The following is an 18954-nucleotide window of genomic DNA, read 5'->3' as shown; positions in this document are numbered from 1 at the left end:
ACCTCACGAATAGCACAGGCTGCATGAATAATTACAAACGTAGATACGAAGTTCTCTTTCCCACATAGTCATGCATTATGAAGAAGAAGAATCCAGTTACACTCCATCACCGAACACCATTATCAACTTCGGCACTCCCTCGGCAATCGTGTTCTCGTTTCACTTTCAGCGACTGAGAGCTTCTCACTTTCATACATTAAACAGTCACGCAGGTTCAGACCAAACAATTCGGAATTAACAAAGCCTATTAGGCCTTATTGGATGTTTATTGAAAATGCATCTATTGTGGTTTTTAGATTTATTGATTTTTGTGATGTGCGTCCAACTCGGATTGACGTCTGGTAAGAACGATATGTTACTTCATCTCTTTTTGTAAGTCAAATCTCATATGTTATATTTGTGTCTAATCATTTGAAGCCAGCACAGATCAATTCTCAAATGAATTTGTTGAGTGTCCAGAAGGAACCTACTTCTCCCACCAATATTGCTTGGAGTGCCCCTCGGGTCATTTGTAAGCCCCCAATAAAATCAAAGAAAAAAAAATGCAGGTAAAATATTGATTTGATGATGTATGGCTGTTCCACAGTTGTCCTGGAAATGAATCAGCGGCTCAGAGATGTGGCTTGGGAACATTCAATCCGTATACGGGGAAAAGCAGAAGCACTGACTGCAAGGTAAACTGGTGTCAAACTCAAGGCCCGGGGGCCAGATACGGCCCGCCACATCAGTTTATGTGGCCGGCGGAAAAATTGTGCATCAAATGAATCAATTACTAAAATTGCAAATTGTGTTCACTTTTAATCCTTTTTTTCCATTGTTGGTTTTAATATTTGAACTGTTTTTATTAGTCTAATTTGAAAACGAGTTATTTGTCGGTTTGTTTCATAGCTTATACAATGTTTGGGTTGACAGTCATAATGGCCCTCGGAAGGAAACTATGACTACGATATGGCCCGTGACAAAAATAACTGACACGCCTGGTCTACAAAGTCCAATAAGTGATGTCGAGTCCTACTTCAACACGATTCACAATGGCCTTAAGGTCTTGCCAAGATTATATTTGTCTACACTTGAGAGCCATTAATCATAACAATTGAAAAAAAAAAACCCACAGACGACGTGTTCCTAACTTTGAACTGAAAAACTATTCATGTGGTTATAGAAGAAGGGGGGGGGGCCTCACACGGAGCATGGTGACCTCATTCTTTAGCTCTTAGGCGTGAAGATGCACTCTAGAATACCAACGGTGATTATGTCTTCTATTATGAATGAGCGATTCTGTTATGTCATGACTCCCCGTGGTGTGTCACAGCCTTGTTTCCCAGGTCTGATAGCGTCCGAGGACCGAGTAGATTGCAAGCTCTGCCCAGCAGGTTTCTCCTGCTTTCCAGCTAATGGAAGCATCTCCTTATGTCCTCCCGGGGAACATTCTCCTGAAGGGATTCTCCAGTGTCTAACATGTCCTGTAGATTCAGTTTGTACTTTTGGATTTGCACACAAAGTAAGAGATGATTATTATGTTTTGCTACGTGCATTTTTTTTTTTGCTAACAATACTTTCATGGCTAACAGTGTGCGCCTGGAAAAGAGCCAAATTTTGATCACACGGAGTGTAATGACTGCCACCCTGGATTCTACTCCAGCGTGTGTACTATCCACTGCCTTCAGTGTCCTGCAGGTTAAAATAAAATAAAATAAATTACAATGCATCAGTGCACATGATCTACAACAGCTAATCAAATAAAAGTAAAATATTCCACAGGAAGTTACTGTCCGCATAGCGGGATGTCCCAGCCGCTCTCTTGTCCACCAGGCTTAACTTCCACAGCGGGTCAGACCTCGTGTCAGAGATGTAATGATACCTACACATCGTGTCGGGGAGCCACGCCCTCTCTCTGGAGGCGGCAGTCAAGTCAACCCGGTCCATGTAGACCAGGAACATACAAACTTGAGGATTCAGTTTGCATTACGTGTCCAGTAGGTTAGTGTCCATCTATATTGTAATCATTTGTCCCGGTAGGGAGATAATAATGTCTGTAATATGTAAAAAGTATTTACCGTAAATTTCGGAATATAAGACGCTACTTTTTTGTCAAATTTTGAACCCTGAGTCACGAATTTTAGCTGGTGCGGTTTATAGTCCGGTGCGTCTTATAGTCCAAAAATTACGTTATGTTTTTTTTTCAACATAGGTCATTACTGTGAAGGAGGTGTCGCTATACCTTGTCCCGCAGGGAGTTATGGTCCCAAAGAGGGTCTCCAGAGACGGGCAAACTGCACAATCTGTCCTGCAGGTAGTAGATTGATTAGATTGTTGATGAACGATTCAAGTAATTTATCCTTATCCCCAAATACTTGTCTCTAGGGTTTTACTGTCTGGAAGGGACCTCAGCTCGGCCCTCCCCTCAGTTCTTGTGCCCAGCGGGTTTCTATTGTGAGGAGGGCACAGCCATCCCTCATGGGTCACCTTGTCCTGCTGGAACAGCAGGAGAACAAGTCGGTCAGACAAGTAGGGCATCTTGCAAAAGATGCAGCGAAGGACGATTTTGTCCTGCTGGTAAGTTCAACCTGATGACTGGAAGTAGAAATACGGTAATTAAATCCGAAAATGTAATATGTGTTTGTATTGACAGGCTCCTCAGCTCCTGGCTTGCCTTGCGCTCGCGGAAGGTTCTGTCCTGCTGGCACCCCGGAGGAAGTCACATGTCCCCGAGGCACCTTCACCCCTAATCAAGGAGCAATAAGTTGGTTTGCATTTTATGATATCATGTAATTAAATATCTTATCATTTACGTGAATTCCTCCAACACCAAGCTGAAGTTTGCCCTTAAAGGATGTGTTGCTTGATATGTCACTGCAGTTGTAAGATAAAAATAAACCCATATATGATGTCCTTATATTCAGGATGACTCATGAGATAAATATGAATCCTAACAGATGGGATGCAAAAAAGGGCACAGAGGGGTTATCTTCGAAATAATTGTACAGAAAAAGGAAGATAAAAATAAACGTTCTCCTTCTCCAGGTTCTAAGGACTGTCTCAGATGCCCAGCCGGTTTCTATTGCCCCGAGGGGACAAGTGACCCTGTACCGTGTATGCCGGGTTCCTTTAACCCTTTGGAGGGTCAGGCCGAGTTGGCTGACTGCAGAGAGTGCCACGCAGGAAAGGCCTGCACTCGGATCGCTCTGACGGCTCCAGATGTGAACTGCATGCAAGGGTGAGGAACCGTCAATGTCATTATCTGGACCATTTTGACTAATTGCGCCCCTCCCCTCACTGTTTAGGTTTGCGTGTCCTCCCGGTTCATCGAAACCTGACGATCCGAGCAACGCGTGTCCTCCAGGGACACTGAGCAATCGTACGGACCTCACGGATCGCTCGCAATGTCAGCAGTGTCCGGCCCGATACGCTTGTCTTCGAGGTTCGTCGCTCCTGTTTAGTGAAGTGAAAAAATATTGATGAGCAAGTTAATATTTTATTTTCTTAGGGACTGGTGGGATCCACCGACCACCTCTCTCCTGCTCTGTCGGCCATTATTGCCCACCCGGTACCAAGTTCCCCACCCAGTACAAATGTCCCGTGGGCACTTGGAGCGGTCAGAGTGGATTAGAAGCCGAGAGCGAATGCCAGCCATGCCCGCAGGGTTGGTATTGTTTGGTAGGATCGGGAGCGCCGTCGGGCCGATGCAACTCTGGCCACTACTGTCCCAAAGGTACACAAAAATCGGAAATCTCTTGAGGAACTAAACCCATTTACGTGCATGATGTTTTATCCTCAGGGACCGCATACGGCGCCCAGTTTCCCTGCCCCGCGGGCACGTATAGCCTCCACATGGGCAACAGGCAGAAAAACGATTGCCTGCCTTGCCCCGAAGGCTCATTTTGTCTCGAAGGAAGCTCCAAACCTGCCCCCTGCCCCCCGTAAGCATCGATATTAAAAAACCGAGAGGGCTCAGTATATGCACTCCCGTTCCATCTTTGTCCAGATCAACATTTCGCCGCCTAGAAGGAGGGGAGACGCTGGAGGACTGCTCCACTTGCCCCGCCGGTTATTTCTGCTCCCACTCAGCCACGGTTAACCCCAAAGTGTGCGGAGCCGGCAGCTATTCTGTAAGATTCATCGCCCACCGTCTTTTGTGACTGGTCAGCTGATCAGTAAGAAGCAGATAATGTTTGTCATCCTGATGGTGTTATTTATTTTATTTTATTTTTTTACCTTTTCAGCCTCCGCAGTGATACAGCTCATATTAGTCACCTCCTATCTGTAGAGGAGAGGAGCAAATTATTTTTTTTTTTCACTCTGTGACGCTGGCTGACTTTTCCAAGTTCCTAGTTTTATGTATGAAAAGTCATTTGGTCAAAAGCTGAAACTATTACCATCACAAAGTTTTTTTTAATTTTGTAGGTAGTTTGTTAAAAAGGACCTAAAGATTATTAGAGATATTATTATTATTGTTTTCATTATTATGCCTATTTAAATTCAGTTTTCCAGATGTTTGGTGCGTTTTTTAGCCAATAATTCCATCAATATTAATATTTATCTACATTTCAGAAAATTTATAATCAATAAAAATTAACGACAACAGAGAATTCGTTTTTCTGACATCACAAATAAAAGCGTTATATAATGTATTCTTTCTTCAACCTTCCATTTCCTCTTCTCCTTTTGTCTTTTAAGTTTCCATCTTGCGATATTCCTCCCCCATACCGGTGGATATCTTTAACATCAATAACTTGCTGAATCTTCCTCCATAACCTTTTAACTTTTTCTGTGTGTGTGTAGGACGAAGGTGCTGCAGAGTGTTCTCCGTGCTTGCCGGGGCACTTCTGCAGTAACGAGACCACAAGTGAAGAAACCATGCTAAGTGTCATGGTGTGCCCCCCGGGCTTCCTCTGCTCTCAGGGCTTGGCCCGAGACCCTCGCCGCTCAGCCATTCTCTGTCCTCGTGGCTTCTTCTGCCCTGGGGGAGGCATTGTGAGTTTAAGAAGTGCACATTCAGACTTATCATCAAGGCTTGTGACCTCCCGACACATTTCCCTGCAGGATCCCAACCCCATTCCCTGCCCCAATGGTACCTACAGTGCCAATCCCGGTTTAAGTGAAGTCACTGAATGTGTCCCGTGCCCTGAAGGGAAGTACTGTTTTTCCGAGCACCCTGAGGAGCACCCCATCACAACACCTGTAAGACTACATCAATCATGCACGTTTCAGTATTTGTCCTTGAAAGCTCAGTTCCAGTTAACTCATTCACAACCAGCTCCGGATATTTGACGTCTATAGCCGTCAATGGTAGTGAATGAGTGTATTAGAAATTTGCCTTCACAGAAATTTATTTCACACTACTTTGTCTTGCAGACTGGCTTTTGCCCCGACGGGCATTACTGCCCTATCGGAACTGGGTACAAATATTCCAACCCCTGCCAAGCTGGGCAATACAGAAGCACAGAATTTGGTCACAGCGGAGAGGTGTGTGTTTCATGCCCATCCAGGCACTACTGTGACCGAGCAGGAATGCACACCCCCTCTGTCTGCCCTCAGGTGGCTTTACACACTCTTTTATAGACTGACACTAGATTTCCAGCAGTTTCCCTTTATTAGTGTCCATCTATCATTGACTTTATAGGGGTTTTATTGTCCTGAAGGATCCTCCTCCGCTCAAACCTGTCCGGAGGGAAGCTATGGCTCACGCTCAGCTCTCAGTGATGTGTCGGAGTGCTCTCTTTGTGGTGCCGGTTGGTACTGCAGTGGGGTAGGCTTGGCAGAGGCTTCTGGTATCTGCAAAGCTGGATTTTACTGTAAAGAGGGAGCTAAGTCTGCTGTATGTTTTGGGATTTTTTTTTCTACCAAGAATAAGGACCTCACATGACATGAATCTTTTATTGTGATTCTAACCAGACTCCAATAGACGGAAAGACAGGCGGTTTGTGTCCTCCAGGAAGTTACTGTCCACCAGGTTCCATCTCGCCTCTTCCATGCCCCCCTGGAACTTTCAGTAACAGCTCCGGTCTGGGTAGACTTCAAGATTGTGTCAGCTGTCCACCAGGGTAACATCATGTTACGGCAAAAAAAAAAATGGTTTTAACACCTTGAGCCTCCCATGACATTTTGTTTCCCTTCCTCTAAGTTTTTATTGTTTAGGTTCCAACAACACTTCCCCTTCAGGCCTTTGCTCTCCTGGATATTACTGCACTGGCGGATCCGCTTCTCCCATCCAGCATGAAGCAGAGCAGGGTCACTATACATTGGAAGGAGCAGTCAAGCCAGAGCCGTGTCCTTTTGGAACTTTCCAGCCAGTATGAAGAAAAAAGTGACATTGTGCTGATGCAGACTTGATATATTATTCAAGGTTGTTTTCTCTTCTTCTCCAAAGCGCCGAGGTGCACAGTCGTGCGTGCACTGTCAAGGAGGTCGACTGTGCAACCAGACCGGTTTGTCCCAGACACCACTGTGCCCAAAAGGATACTACTGTCCTCCAGCATCATCTTCTCCTCACCCTTGTCCTATTGTCAGTTGAGGGCATGATACATCAAATGGATTTTTTTGTACTACTGGGGCAACTGATAATAATTTAATGTCAACAATATGGAATGTGACGATTTAGGGTCGGTATTTAGATGAGCCTGGTGGTGAAGATGTGCAGCATTGTCGTCCATGTGAGGCAGGATGGTTTTGCAGTAAAGCTGGCCTCGCTAACCCAGAGGGCCCCTGTGACCCCGGGCATTATTGCACCTCGGCAGCTTCTACAGCTACTCCAGTAAGACAAGCAATCCGGTATGACATCATTAATATTTAAATTTCCAATGATTCGATCGTTTATTCCCTCAGGTTGCTTTGGAGTCTGGAGGAGTGTGTCCTGCAGGCTACGTTTGTCCCAGAGGGACCAAATACCCACAACAACACCCCTGTCCAGTTGGAACTTGGAGTAATAGTTTGGGGGCCCAAAATCTGTCAGACTGCCTGCCCTGCCCACCTGGACTATACTGTAACACAACTGGAATAATAAAACCTTCAGGGACATGTGATCCAGGTGATGTACAAATTTGTCAATACATTTATTACTGTCATAATTACATTACACAAAAACATACAACTATAATCATGATTGCCTTTTATAGCCTTTTATTTTAAATAGTAATGATAATAATAATTAATAATAATAATAATCTCTGCAATTATGACTTTTTTAATTTCCTTATAATGAAAATCTAAAGAGCTACAAAAAAAGAAAAATTAAAAGCTCTTCCCGGTAATAATGTTCCTTTTATTGCCTTATAAAGCTAATTTGATGTTGACCAATAAAAAAAAAAATCACGGCTGATAGTGTTTTAAATCACTAAATTCCTCCTGGTCTTTTTTTTTTTTTTTTTTAGGGTTTTATTGTTCAGGGGGCGCAGTGTCTCCAAAACCTTTTGATGGTTTGACAGGGAACATTTGTCCCATCGGGCACTACTGCCTCATGGGTTCAGCCTCCCCTACACCGTGCCCCGATGGGACCTTCACAAACACAACAGGTACTAAAGAAGTATGTCGATATAAAATACAAATACATTTTAAAATTCCATTTTGATTCGAAGGCGCAGAAGCCTGCAGAGATTGCCCCCCCGGGAGCTACTGTCTATCAGGGGAGGCCATCCAACCTTGCCCTTTAGGTCACTATTGTCTCGAGAGGGGTGTCGAAGGCATCCTGCCTTGCCCTCCTGGCACATACAACCCTCATTTGGGCTTTAGCCAAGTAGAACAGTGCCTCATTTGTCCACCAGGTGAGAGTATTGTCTCATATTTGGTATCACTTAGCTAAACCAGCACTGGAATGGAACTCACTCAATTTTATTGTGCCTTTTTTTTGTGTTTTTGTTTTCTCTGGCTTGTTAACAGGCTTCTACTGTGACGACTGGGGTCTTTCTGAGCCCACCGGACCCTGCCAGGCTGGTTACTACTGCATAGCAGGTAAGCTATTTTCAAATTTGGCAATATACTGACGAACCGGATTACAAATAAAAACTTTTTACAGGTGTAAACTTCCCAAATCCAGATGTAAATTACAGTACTGGAGTTGGAGGAGCATGTCCAAAGGGGACATATTGTCCTGAGGGGACCAGTCTTCCGTTCCCATGTCCCCTTGGAACCTACTCGGATAGGTCAGGGAGAACTAATACAACACCTTTTTAAAATCGAAACATTTTGACATGTCTTTGTGCTTTTAGTCTTTACGTGACAGATATCAACGGATGCAGCCCGTGTCCGGCAGGTCGATTCTGTGCAACCGAAGGTCTGAGTCGACCGTCGGGAAGATGTCAGACAGGTTTTTACTGTCCAGGTGGAGACTCAGCAGCAACAGGTAACACATAATACAATATTAAATTCTTTCTTTCCCTACAGACCTCCACCAATGCCAAATGCAGGAAATATGAATGCATGACGATACTTTGTTGACAGTGATACATGAATTAGTCAGGCTTTATCACAAGATTCATCATAATAACAGCTTAACGGTCATGATGGCAGTAATTTGCCGCATCTAATTGCTTTTCCCCTCCACAGGCTCGGAGGGAGGTCTTTGCCCACCCGCTCATTATTGCCTGCAAGGCAGTACAGCCCCAACATCCTGCCCAGCTGGATCCTACACAAACCTCACAGGACAGTCAATATGCTCACCCTGCCCTGCTGGCTACTACTGCCCGGAGAAGACAAGCGACTTTGCTAAGTTTCCTTGCCCGCCAGGGTTCTACTGTCCCGATGGTAGGCTCACCCAGAAACCTCTTTGTGTTCTTGCTTGGCATATTTTGCTCACTGGACAATTCATTAGGTACACCTGCATATTTAATGAGATCCAATACAAAATCGAGGTTTAAATTGAAAATCTGAAAGAAGTCGATGTCACCAAGATGATGTTTGCTAAGACTTCCCTTTGAATTTTAACAAATTAAAATGCGCATTATTCATTTTATTTTAGTTTATTATATTATTTAGTATTTGCACTTAATTGTGCATTCTTCATTTTATTTTAGTTTATTATATTATTCACACTCAATTGTGTATTCACTGGTTTTATGAGATGTTTCATTTAATTGTACTTTTTTTTTGGTTCTGATTATCAAGGAAAAACCTGCGTGAGTCATGGAGTTGCAAAAGTGACATTTTGCAACAATCCAAACAATTGATGAACTTGACAAAAAAAACAGTTTGCAGCTGAGCTTGCTTTAGTTTGTTTGGCCTTGGTGGAATTCTATTGTATGTATACTGCAGGTACAAGGCATGCCACTCAGTACCCGTGTCCTCGTGGCTACTACAACCCTGAGCGCATGACCCAGAGTCTGGACAGCTGCTTGCCTTGCCCCCCTGGATACTTCTGTGGGAAGGAGCGGCTTACTAATGTGTCTGGAAAATGCAAAGCTGGTCAGTTCCGATTTCTTTTTTTATTGCTGTTGTTGAGCTCTAAACCCAAAAAAGAGAAGACTCATTTGTCATTGTCAGTACACAGACTTCTGGTAGTGCCAGATTAAGCAGCACTGCACAAAAAAGCTTCTTCTAAGTCAGGTTATTATTTTCCTGTCCCATATCTTAAACACCTCAGGTTGGTTTTGCGTCTCAGCAGCGTGGAACTCCCAACCCTTTGACCTGGATAATTACACCAACGCCAACTGTCTGTGCCCCGCCACTGCCACAGGGGGGCGCTGCCATCCAGGTTTTTACTGCCCCACAGGCAGCTCGGAGCCCCTCCCTTGTCTACCTGGAGCTTTCTGTAACATCTCAGGTAATTAGAATTTGATGAAGCTCAATTATTTACAAGAGCTAACAATCAATGTATAATCCAAGTGAAAAGTTTTTTTTCCCCCATCTTCATAATGATAGAAATATTGGATTCATTAAAAAGTGAAGTATCCTCTGGGTGTAGTATCGGTATATGATATGCAAATCTACCGTTGATGATCAACAGGTTTGGCTTCGCCGATGGGTCCTTGTTCTCCAGGTTATTATTGCAAAGGAGGAGCCACTGAGGCCAAGCCAACAGATGGCGAAACAGGCAGCATCTGTCCAAGTGGGACATACTGCGGTAAGCCCCGCTGTACTGCAGAGGAACAGTTGTTTCGCTAATTGCCAATAATCATTTTTAAGTGAGCTTATCAAAGAGTAAAAAACAAATTCCATTTGTTCATGGTGGAGTCGTAGGACAACACTTAAACCACTGAATAAACTTTTTGTCACCCTACAGCTGAAGGCTCTGGAGAACCGCAGTTATGTCCCGCTGGCACATTTTCTGCAGTACCAGGTCTGACCAGCAGGGCTGATTGTCAACCTTGTACGGCTGGATTCTACTGCAGTAGACCGGGCCTTAGTACGCCAACTGGGCCCTGTGATCAAGGTTTGCGTCATGACTATATGATATAGTGGAACCTCCAAATTTGAGCATGTATAATTTGGTATTAAACCTTAATTTTCTTCAAGTAAAATTCCAATTTTAACATTGAATTATTGCACTGACAGTACGGAGCTAGAGGGGGACCGCGGGGGCACTGGCCTCCTGAAATATGGTTAGACTTTTGGGTATTTTCTGATATTTTTCCAGGAATTTTTTTGCAACATTTCCACACGCAAGGGACATATGAATCTTCGTCAGTATTTTCAGCAGAATAGCTTGAGTTTGTAATTTCTATTGTTGTTATGCTTGTTACCCCGCCTCATGACCCCACCAAGGAAAAATAATCCTAGCTCCGCCAGTGCTCATAGGTATAAAATAAATAAATAAATAAATAAATAAAACATTGCCACTAGGTGGCAACATTACTCTGAAAACTGAGTATTTTAACTTGACTTTTATTTTTTAGTGCTAATTTGTATGGGCGTTAGAAATGTCCAGCCAATCTTTTTCCTTTACTGCTTATCTCATTCAACTCTGTAACATAATTGGAATTTCGACATTAACTGCCATGGAACTATTTCGTAAAACTTCACAGGTTATTGGTGCCCCCCTGGCCAAATTGTTGCGAAAGCTCTGCCGTGTCCACCGGGTCATTTCTGCCTCAGTGGTAGTGCGGCTCCAGAGTCTTGTCCATCGGGAACTTACCAGGACAGAGAGAGGCAAGCTGCGTGCATTACATGTAAAGCAGGTGAGTCCACATAATGTAGGTATTTATCATAACACTTGAACAAGCATCTCTGAACATGTTTACATTAAATGATGATCCACATGCTGACATTAATCCAACTAATTAACCTAATGTGTCAGTGTTGTTTTAAGAACATCGCCATATTATTTAAATATATGCACGTCTCTTTTCACAAGGTTACTACTGTGATCCCAGGCTGAGTACAGCTAACGGCTCCTTGCTGAGGCTGTGCCCAAAAGGACATTACTGCCCTGAAGGCACAAGCATGTCCAAGGAGCACCCTTGCCCCGTAGGCTCATTCAACCCAAGAGAGCACACGGACAGCCTTTCAGACTGCATGCCATGTCCTGGTGGACAGTACTGTCCTTCGCTAGGACTTTCAGAGCCGGCAGGTTGGATCAAGGAGTTATGTTGTGATTGCAGTATTATGATGCCTTTATTTATTTATTTATTTATTTATTTATTTATTTATTTATTTATTTATTTATTTATTTATTTATTTATTTATTTATTTATTTATTTATTTATTTATTTATTTATTTTTAATTTATTTTTAATTTATTTATTATTATTATTATATATATTTTTAAACTACCCTTAGGACCATGCCTTGCTGGTTTTTGGTGCCAAGGCGGCGCATCCTCTCCGACCCCGTTGGATGATCTTTCCGGTTCAAAATGTCCTCCTGGTCATTACTGCCCAGCAGGTAACTAGGTCATATTGTAGCAATAGACAATATGTATACAATGTGATTGACAATAACAACATACCACGTCAGAAATAACAATCAAACATAAATCAATTCAAAGGAAGAAGACATGTGAGATAAGGCGAGAAAATTAAATTACCGTATTTTCCACACTATAAGGCGCACCGAATTATAAGGCGCACCTTCAATGAATGGCCCATTTTAAAACTTTGTCCATATATAAGATATATACATTTGGCCCGCGGGCCGGACTTTGGACACGCCTGTTGTAGTGGCTCAATATTGGTCCATATATAAGGCGCACCTGATTATAAGGCGCACTGTCGGCTTTGGAGAAAATTGGACGTCTTTAGGTGCGCCTTATAGTGCGGAAAATACGGTATTCTAAAAAGAGTTCTAAAGTGCACACGGGTGGAGGGAAGCCAGAATGGGAGTTCTGTGCTCCCTCTTATGTGTTCCAATTAATATTCCAACTGGAGACTTTTACTGACTGACTCCTAGCTGAGATGTGATGGGTTACTTAAATATTTACAATACCTCAAGGGTGATGCTGGACACTATTCAGTCACAGTCCTTACACTTTTTGAAGCCTTAGATTTTCCAGGGTTATCTGAGCTCACACTTCTAGCTAATATAAGCAAATGTATGCCGCCTGCAGTTAACATTCTGCGCCGTCCTAGTCTAAGGCCACTCCTGTTTTATTCATGTTAATTACCATCTAGTGGCCTAAAGGATTTTCTGACAACATCTATCTCGTAAGTTTTAACAGTGCTTTCTTCAGATTAATGTGTTTACTCACAGCAAAGGCACTGACCCTTTTCTTGTCAAATGAGGCCATTTTTTGTCCTTAACTACTGATTGTGGCTTCTGAGTCAGTTATTTCGCCGCATTTTTTTTTCACCTCCGAATGCAAAAGTGACGTGAATATTTTTACAATCTTCTCGGCTTCTCTTACAGGCGCCACTGCTCCTATGGAGTGTCCCACGGGTAGCTGGTCGAACAGCACAGGATTGCAAACACAGGAGGACTGTCAAATCTGTCTTGGGGGATTTTACTGTGACCGAGCTGGGTTGACTTACCCGACTGGACGCTGCCTTGGAGGGTACACTACATGCTCTTCCTTTTATAAAGTTTCCAGAAAGTCACTAGACGTTCCACTTTTTTTTTTTTAATTCAGGTTTTATTCAATCAGTCTTGAGGTCATTCGCATTTTCATGGCTTGTCAAATAACAATGAAGCAGCAAAATTGCTGCCTGGCAAGATTTATTTTTCTTGCATAGTGCTCATCGTTTTATAATGTTTATGTAGGTATTACTGTCTTGGGGGAGCTGTCACACCCAGCCCGACTGATGGAATGACAGGAGGACCTTGCCCCGAAGGCTCTTACTGCCCCGAAGGGACGGGCGAACCAATACCTTGTGATCCGGGGACATATGCTGCCGTCACACATGCCACTCGGTGTGAGCCTTGTCTTCCAGGCTGGCACTGCGTGACTGGCATCTTGCAACCGTGTCCTCCAGGTTTGATACAAGTTCCTAGACTTCAATTGCTCAGATCTAAACACTGAGCGAGTGCCAAATTGATCACACGGTAAATCAAAGATGGCTACAGTTTTTCATCAGCCAGCAAACCTTGTCCCTGATGACAACATGGCCGTACTGCATATTGGCTGATGAAATGTGCATTTCTCAGACTGTTTTGCAATCAATAGCTGAACACGTTGTTTTTGTTCCCTCCAGCCCAACAACTTCGGACCCCAGCACTTGCCTTTATGACATTTCTCCCTCCATCAATATACATACATTTCCATTTTTTGTTTGCTATTCTTAAACTCCTAATATTTGTTTTGCAGGCTTCTACTGCCCTGAGAAAACTGGCTTTGACCTGAGAAGCTGTCCATCAGGGACATATGGTCCTGACCCGGGATACTGGTCTGTCACTCAGTGCAAGCAGTGTGATGGAGGCCATTACTGCTCCTCCACAAATGGCACAGCTGTCAGTGGAGCGTGTCAGGAAGGATATTACTGCGTCCGTGGAAACGACGTTCCTCGACCAGACTCGCCGGCTGCAGGTAAACAAGCACCCAGGATGTGCTGCTCGTTTATAATCTGCCCACTTGCCTGACATTTATATGACGAGGAATCTCCATCAATGGTTTTGAGATGCTTGTCAAAAGATTTTCCTTCTTACCAGGGGAGGGGGGGCCTTGTCCTGTTGGCCATTATTGTCCCCAGGCCAGTATCCATCCTCGACCGTGTCCTCGTGGTACTTTCTCCAACCTCACCAAATTAGCCTCCCAGGTGAGTCGGGATGGATGGATGGATGGATGGATGGATGGATGGATGGATGGATGGATGGATGGATGGATGAGACCCCAATTGACCCATATGCACGAATGCAGTTATTGCCCATGCAATTGCAAAATCCAAACAAAACACAATTTATTATTGCATCATGTTTTCATTGATGTCGCTGTGTGGTAATACACACTTGTCCATTACAGTTATGGTAAATCAATAATTTCTATCCTCCAGCTGCGCCTCGCCACGTCCGTACATTACTTACAGTAATTAATCAGTGTGGCAGCCAATCAATATTGAATTCTTTATGAATGTTAAAATGAGGTACACTCGCTTTTTCATCCTTTTTTTTGTGACCCACTTGTCTCCTCTCAGGAGGATTGTGAGCCCTGTCTCCCTAGTTACTACTGTGACGCTGTCGGCCTCTCGGCGCCTTCCGGAAAATGCTTGGAAGGTTTTTTCTGCGCAGGGGGGGCGCTTCGGCCTGATCCAACTTCAGGAGACGACGGTGGTGGATTGTGCCCAAAAGGTGATCAACACAAATGAGACATCTATGGGGAGAATAATGTTCTCTAAGGCTTAATTCTTGGATTTTTCTGAAATATTTTCTCGAGTCATTACATCTTTGGATGTGTTCAGTGCCATTGACGGTTATAGACGTCAAAGATATTAATTGGGTTGGCAGTCAATAAGAGTTTCTTCTCTAGTCAGCTAGTAGTTATTTTCTTTTACGTCTATTCCTCTTTCCTGGTTGTATTTTCTGTCAGTCGATGACTCATACCACCGTGCATGCTGCGTTCAGTTTAGGGTTAGTTCAGTTTGAGAGAGTGAAACTGAGAGTGAATGAATAATGGGCTCATTTGCACATTTTGCTCCTAAAGATGGATTAGGGAATTATTTGCTGACATAAATTTAATTCAGTATTATTTACAGCATTTACTTAGAGCCAACTGTGGATCCCAGCGAGCAGCGTTGTACGATTTTGCCGAACGTGTGCCAAATGTAGAAAATCACAGAATAAATCTTTGATTCTTCGGGAGTCACCAGTCCTAGCTAAATCTCGTCACAGATAACATGAGATAGATTGTGAGAAAACTTGGCAAGACTTGAACACTTGGAACATAATGCAAACAAAGCTGGACACTCACGTTTTAAAAATCGGTTCAAATCGGTTTTAAAATGTTTCAAAATTAGGGATAATGTTGTTACCCAGACAACAGGGCATAACAAGCTTTTCTATGCATGTCACTATAGGGAACATAAAGGCAAATGGAAAGTATAATTTCATTCCGAATTTACATAAGCTCAGTGTTAGCCTGCTCAGCTTGTAAACAAAGCTCTTCTTCAAGTTAATAGGTTTAGCTAAACATGAACAGCTGCTGTGCCGACAATGGAAATCGAAGTGCATCCGTTGCGGATTGCGAGCGTTTGTGTGCTTAAGTGTGCGTCTCTTTCATGACTCTGGTGGACATGCAACTAGGTTATTACTGTTCCGAGGGCTCCGCGGCTCCTCAGCTCTGTCCCCGGGGAACCATCAGCATGGAGGACGGCCTAGCCAGCTGCAGTGCCTGTCCCCAAGGGTAAACCTGCTAAAGCAAGACACGCAGTCATCGTAAACATATAGATGTTTGTGCAATGGGAACACTGCTAATGATGGAACAAAACTGTGCTCCACATTACTTTTTAATTCAATATTTTTATCTGGATAGGTTCTACTGTCCTGGAAACAGTAATGGTTCTTTCTATGAGTGTCCAAAGGGTCATTACTGCCCAGTTGGGACGTGGTCCAAATTCCTCTACCCATGTCCAGCTGGGTCCATCAATCCCTTCACTCAAACGGCAAAGGTCCAGGACTGCCTACCATGTCCACCAGGTCAACACACACACTTTTTTTTCTTCATTTTTGTTTGCTTTTACATTTTAAAATCAACTTCATTAGATAGATAGCTAACTCGCACGCTATCCTTCTAGCTCACGGGTGTCAAACTCAAGGCCCGGGGGCCAGATACGGCCCGCCACATCATTTTATGTGGCCCGCGAAGGCAAATTGTGCATCAAATTCGTGTGTCATTACTCGAATTGCAGATTGTCTTCACTTTGAATATATATATTTTTTAAATATTTGACCAGTTTTTACTCGTCTGATTTGAAAATGAGTTATTTGTCAGTTTGTTTTGTAGCTTTTACTGTATATAATAAGGTGCTCATACATTTATTTGGGTTGACAGTCATAGTGGCCCGCCGAAAGAAGCGATGAGTACAATGCGGCCCGCGAAAAAAACGAGTTTGACACCCCTGATCTAGCTAGCTAGCTAGACACGACAGACACAAAGTTGCATTTCATATCAAGTCATTGACATTTCTGTAAATGTTCAACCTTTTTTTGCCCATGCAGGTTTGTTTTGTGCATCACCTGGATTGGCTGTCGCATCAGGCCAGTGTAAGGCTGGTTATTATTGCACCTCTGGGGCTTCGTCACCCACAGCAGCTGATGATGGCTTGACAGGTGACTGCTGTCCTGAGGGCCATTATTGTCCACAGGGTTCCTCAGCTCCATTATCTTGTCCAGCGGGACATTACAGCAATCAAACCGGGAACAGTCAAATATCTGACTGCTTGCCGTGTCCCTCAGGTCAGCACGAGTTAATCACGTTTTCCAACAATTAGTCTTTTCGTTGACGGATGTCTCCCGTCTCCTCGCAGGGTTTCTTTGCACCACCGGAGGGCTCTCTTTACCTTCTCTCATGTGCTCAGCTGGCTTTTACTGCCCGAGCCTCAATGCATCAATACCTTGCCCTTCTGGAAATAGGTGTCCACCTGGATCTCACAAACCAGTACCTTGCTTGCCAGGGACCTTTCAAAATCTACCTGGGCAGGTAAGAAAGATGATGACTAATATTCCAGTCGTGACTTTTCAGTGGGGAAAAACATACCTTAAAAATATCTTAGCATGTAGGAGTCAAAATATGTATTATGTACATCTGACTACAAATACGTATGTTCGGAAAATCCTGCGAGAACAGCTGAACTTTCTTTGCACTTTCATTGATGCCATTTGATTGAACTGACACAAAACACATTTTTGGGCAAGCTCAATTAGCCAGTTATTACCGTATTTTCCGGACTATAAGGCGCACCGGACTATAAAGGTGCACCTTCAATGAATGGCCCATTTTCAAACTTTGTCCTTATATAAGGCGCACCGGACTATAAGGCGCACCATTAATGCATCATGTCAGATTTTTAATCCAAATCAAATCATTCTCCATTTTATCTTTTTTATTCCAACTTCAGACGCAACAAATTACTTTATAATCACAAAATAATGATCCATAGTCTTTTTGATTCATGATTCATAGTCTTCAGCAGGCCACTTATGATTGATTTCATGTCACAATGCTTCGGGCCAGTTTAAATTTAGGAATTTGGTCCATATATAAGGCGCACCGGACTATAAGGCGCACTGTCAGCTTTGGAGAAAATTTTAGCTTTTTAGGTGCGCCTTATAGTCCGGAAAATACGGTATATGTCTCATCTGTTTTTGGGCTCTGAGATGTTGAACTTTTATTTTTCTCTCAGCTCCACAGTAATACAACAATTATATATGTTACGGCATTGCTGGAGGATCGTAGCACTTACTTCATATCCAATCACAGTACCAATGGTTCTTACAAGACCTTTGGGCCGTGTTCGCACCGTATCCAGGGATTGTTCTGATATGCTGTGATGCATTTCTTCTTTTCTTCTGACAATTTGCCATAGGGAATTGCATTTAAGAAAAACAATTTGTATATTATTGTGGTTCTAGTTTACAATGGTGTAGGAACTGCAATACATCACATTGACAAGTAATTTTTGTTCTGAGTGTAGCCACGTAACAGGACCAAAAAACACACACAGTAATAATAGTCTCTTGTTAAATTATAATTACATGACAGATTCAATCAAAGGGGATTATTATTAGGTAGTAAAAGCACCATTTTTATGACAGTCTTTGTATTGGATCTCGCAGGTGAGTGCATATAACCTTTTAAAATCCTTACGGTGTCGTTAGATGTTTTAATTGCTTACTCGAGTGAATGTTACAGTTCCCTTAAAGTGTTGGACCATCGGAAAGTTTATAGTTCACACTCTACCCGCAAAGCGAGCGGCTCAAGGGTTCACGTTTGTTGATCGTAGTAAACATCTGCTCATTGTCGTTCTATTTTTCCCAAAGTATGAATTTGCAAATTGTCTCTCCACAGGCCGAGTGTGTTACATGCCCTGCAGGATTTTACTGCTTCATGGACGTGGGCAATATGTCCGGGATTCACACTCCCATGCTGTGTCGTAAAGGACATTATTGCCCACCAGGTAGGACGGCAGCCATTTTGACAATTTTTTTTTATGTATTTGTCCCCCCGCAAGCAGATGGTTGCATTAGCTCAGACATTATTTGGCAAATATTTTTATCTGAGAATAATCATGATAACAATGGTCTTTTCTGATGACCAGCAGTACAATCGATATGCCGTTTGTGCTCAGGGTCACCGTCTGGTGTCCCATGCCCAGCTGGCACCTTCAGCGACCATATGGGCTTGCTTACTGAACAGGGCTGTGAACTGTGTCCTCCCGGAGCGTACTGTGCCTCCTCTGGACTGGAAGCCCCCAGTGGGTTCTGCTCTCCTGGGTAACACAGATTAAAATCTCGTCATGGTGTGACAGGTTTGTTAGAAAAGTAAAATGTAAAGACTGTGGAGCCCTCCATTTTTAGGGGGTCATTTAATGGAGTGTGGCTAGGCACTTAATGGTGCATAAGCTCCCTCTAGTGATAATTGATATAATTGCAGCCTTGAGT

General features: G+C 43.3%; 1 protein-coding gene across 1 annotated transcript; it reads left to right on the top strand.

Annotated features, from left to right (window-relative positions):
- Positions 1–17: 17 nt before the first annotated feature.
- On the top strand, positions 18–18799 carry LOC133156005 (multiple epidermal growth factor-like domains protein 6). The gene is made up of 47 exons (XM_061281736.1): positions 18–341; positions 418–511; positions 587–674; positions 1313–1501; positions 1572–1677; positions 1762–1980; positions 2192–2293; positions 2365–2556; positions 2633–2743; positions 3025–3217; positions 3285–3421; positions 3488–3712; positions 3779–3920; positions 3986–4109; positions 4783–4974; positions 5044–5181; positions 5356–5538; positions 5624–5818; positions 5896–6044; positions 6125–6293; positions 6371–6505; positions 6602–6754; positions 6826–7027; positions 7371–7511; positions 7575–7760; positions 7876–7947; positions 8012–8138; positions 8205–8338; positions 8542–8739; positions 9247–9396; positions 9575–9754; positions 9938–10054; positions 10214–10363; positions 10956–11108; positions 11285–11500; positions 11710–11814; positions 12775–12919; positions 13126–13337; positions 13670–13888; positions 14011–14117; positions 14493–14646; positions 15598–15697; positions 15827–15990; positions 16513–16749; positions 16821–16993; positions 18362–18470; positions 18642–18799. Exons 1-47 carry the CDS (start codon positions 275–277, stop codon positions 18788–18790), a joined length of 7203 nt encoding a protein of 2400 aa, XP_061137720.1. The 5' UTR covers positions 18–274; the 3' UTR covers positions 18791–18799.
- The last annotated feature ends 155 nt before the right edge of the window (positions 18800–18954 follow it).

The sequence above is a fragment of the Syngnathus typhle genome, linkage group LG6 (assembly GCF_033458585.1).
Source record: "Syngnathus typhle isolate RoL2023-S1 ecotype Sweden linkage group LG6, RoL_Styp_1.0, whole genome shotgun sequence".
Lineage (NCBI taxonomy): Eukaryota > Metazoa > Chordata > Actinopteri > Syngnathiformes > Syngnathidae > Syngnathus > Syngnathus typhle.
The sequence above is the reverse complement of the archived record's forward strand: the minus strand, read 5'-3'. Positions and strand labels throughout refer to the sequence as shown.